Below are 3,297 nucleotides of genomic sequence, written 5' to 3' on the forward strand. Positions count from 1 at the left end.
TGCAAGAGCCGGTGCCGCCCAGTGCCGATGATTGTCCGCGACTGCCATTGCAGCTACTCCATATGTAGTATTCCACTATCCGCAAACCTGTGGACGCACCCGGTAGCTCGCAGCTAAGCTTCTTGTGACAGCAATGAACACCACACAGATTGGACCTCAATGTTCCAGCCTGTGTGGTGCTCACAGCTGTTCCGTGCCGAGATGTATCACTATGAAACATTTAAGCGGACAGAGTGACGATGAAAATCCTATGCCCCAGTTTTCGACGGCAAGACTTGTTATAGACTTTGCTACATTTCTTATCAAATAAACATGATTACAAATATTTAATTTTTCCGTCAATTACCTTAATAAAAATAGTTTATTTATAGTATTGTTATGTTTAAAACTAAACATAATTAGTACATAATGTTACAAATTTTTATTTAATTAACATAATCGATGTAAGTAAATGGAACCAAAAACAATTCGTAATTTCCAGGTGTTCTGTGTATGGCAGGCAGACATGCGAACCTATGCATTCACGGTGGCCCCAGTAATTTTCTTTTGAAGAAAATATAATTTTATTGGATGATAATAAGATTATTTGAATGATGATTGAAATAACTCATTGAATAAAATAGTGTACAAAAGCTAAATATGAATACACCCAAATCCACAATAATACCTTGTACTATTGTAAATATGTGGAGGCATTGTTTCGCCTGAGTGGGCAATTGTTTATCAAACATCATAAAAATCATATTCAATATAGGATGCAATGGTTTTTGTTCTCTAAAGAATAGTAAATCTGTAATTGCGCATATTCCGGCAGGTATGAAAACGCTGAAACCAGTTTGCCTCCAAAAAATTGCCACTATTGAGGAAATTAAAGCTGATAGGATAATATGTAGCCTGGCCTTAATAAGTATGTGTCGCTCTTGTACTGTCGGAGCTTTAAATATGTCAAAAATTTCGTTAAAACCATTTGCCGGTACACTCCATGGTTGATTTGGTTGCAGGGTAGAATTTGCGTCAAAGCTAGTAGCGGGATATTGGAAACTTTCTCCCATAAATGAACCTAAAATTAAATCACTTTGTATACCTTGATTTCCATTCATTTTCTCAGTAACCAACTTACGAATGTCTTGTGAGATGATGTCTGGTTCCACCTCAGGGTCGGAGAATTCAGCACTTTCGGTAGTTGAGAACTTTGGTCCTGCAAGATACAAAAAATACGCTTAATAGTAACGCAAAGATCTATGATAAATTACGAATGAAAAACACGGACCGATTTGGCCCATTTCCAATTCTAGATAAATAAGAAGTATATGCACTAAAATATGTCTCTTATTCACCCGGAATTGTTCAAATATGTCCATGCACTTAGCATCGATATTGTGCTCTAAATCTATCACGTACGTACTACTGTACTACTGGAGTAATGATTTTTATGACCCTAATATTTACCTATCTCTCAATTTGCCTTTGGATGAGCCCTAGAGGAATATGGTTCCCATACATTTTTTTTTAAATTTTAAGGGTGTTAAATTTTTAACTTATTGTATTTCTCTGAATATGCCTTTGATTTACATTCCAATTTCGGTGTTTATATGTCCTCTTTAAGTTTTGGGGACGTAGGTAACTGTATGCACTCCAAATATCAGCTGATACTCGGTTACAATTATTGGTCTCTCACCCCCATGTCATGACATCATCAAAACAATTCCATCACGCCACTCACCATTAAAAGATTCATAGTCCATTTGTGTCCTAGGTTTATCTTCAATCAATGGAGAGTCATCACTAGATACAGTGCGTCCATTTAACCTTTCCAGACGGTTCTTAGCATTTTCCAAGATTTTTCGCCGTCTAGCCTCCCGTCTCTGATTTAATTTTTCCTTTGCTAGCTGATCTTGGTTTGGAATCTCTTCCTGTGTTTCATTGTTGGTTTCCTCTTCATTATCCATTTTAATAAATTTTGTCAATGCTTCTGAATAACAAAGCAAGTGGTACAGAAGAATGTGGCTCCCAATTAGGCAAAAATCAAAATAAAATAAAAATGTTGCTACGTTACGGTCGTCCAGCTAAGCTGCTAGAGACAGGGTGTGCTATTTTTTTTCGCTGGAACTCATGGCTCGATATTTAAAGGTTGACCATGCAGCCAGCCAAATTTGATGGTAATAAAGGGGAGTATGCACATCTAGCGAAATTTTCGTTATCTTAAGAAATGAATATTCGAGAGGTGGAGTTACATTCCTCGCGCAGCACCATGGCGTAACACTTAAAGGTGGTCTCATTTATACAACAACCACAAATCATATGGTGCAATCCGCTATCTTGTCATCCAGCTGATCGATGTTTAGCTAACACACACAAAAAATTGGGTACGTGTGTGTATACGTGTGCATACATGAGCAGAGAATATGCGATAAAGAATATGACAACAATGAGAATGCAAACAAAAATCTGGCCGTCTGTTAACAGCTTTTTAAATCCGCCTTGGTTGGTTGCTATCCATAATCGACCCATTAGGTACACACACAACTGAATGTTATGCAAACTTGTTGACAGATAGTGCATGGTATATTAATTTACAGGTAGTGGCAGTTGCCCATCAACAAAATATTCAGTGCCCTATCTTTCAAAATCTGTGATTAGTTCAAATCTGATTTTGAGTATGTTACTAGTTCGCGCCATTTTCGTTGTTTGTATGTGTTATGATTTTTAACTATGATACACACACAACCAAAACTCATTGGCAGATAGTGCACTTTGCGAGAACAAATTGTACTCAGCTATTTACGCTACACTTCCTGGTATTTATGTAATGGCTTCAACCGAAACAATTAAAGGAGGTCTCATCTGTACAACAACCACAAATCATATGGTGCAATCCGCTATGCTGTCATCAACCAGATCGATGTTTTGCCAACACTCGCAATGAAATTTGTGAGAGAATATGTGAGAAAGAAGATAATAACAAAGAGAATTCAAACAAAAATCTGTCATCTTAATACCGTCAAACCAGGCCGGCTGTTAGCAGCTGTTCACGTAAGACCACCTTTTTAAATCCGCCTTGGTATGGACCATGACATAATTACCAGGTAGTATACCGTAAACAGCTGAGTACAATTTTTCTCGCGAAGTGCACTATCTGTCAACTAGTTTTTGTTGAGTGTGTGTGTATTTTAGTTAAGGACCATATCACACAAACAACCAAAAATGGCACGAATTAGTAGCATACACAAAATCAGAGTCAAAGTTGCACTAATCACAAATTTTGAAGATAGTGCACCGAATATTTTGTTGCAGGAT

General features: G+C 37.3%; 1 protein-coding gene across 1 annotated transcript; it reads right to left on the bottom strand.

Annotated features, from left to right (window-relative positions):
• Window positions 1-325: 325 nt before the first annotated feature.
• LOC106080890 (uncharacterized) lies at window positions 326-2,058 on the bottom strand. The gene is made up of 3 exons (XM_013242493.2): window positions 1,724-2,058; window positions 1,121-1,198; window positions 326-1,060 (listed from the first exon to the last, which is right to left on the bottom strand). Exons 1-3 carry the CDS (start codon window positions 1,947-1,949, stop codon window positions 564-566), a joined length of 801 nt encoding a protein of 266 aa, XP_013097947.1. The 5' UTR covers window positions 1,950-2,058; the 3' UTR covers window positions 326-563.
• Window positions 2,059-3,297: the final 1,239 nt, after the last annotated feature.

Source organism: Stomoxys calcitrans, chromosome 3, assembly GCF_963082655.1.
Source record: "Stomoxys calcitrans chromosome 3, idStoCalc2.1, whole genome shotgun sequence".
Classification (NCBI taxonomy): Eukaryota; Metazoa; Arthropoda; class Insecta; order Diptera; family Muscidae; genus Stomoxys; species Stomoxys calcitrans.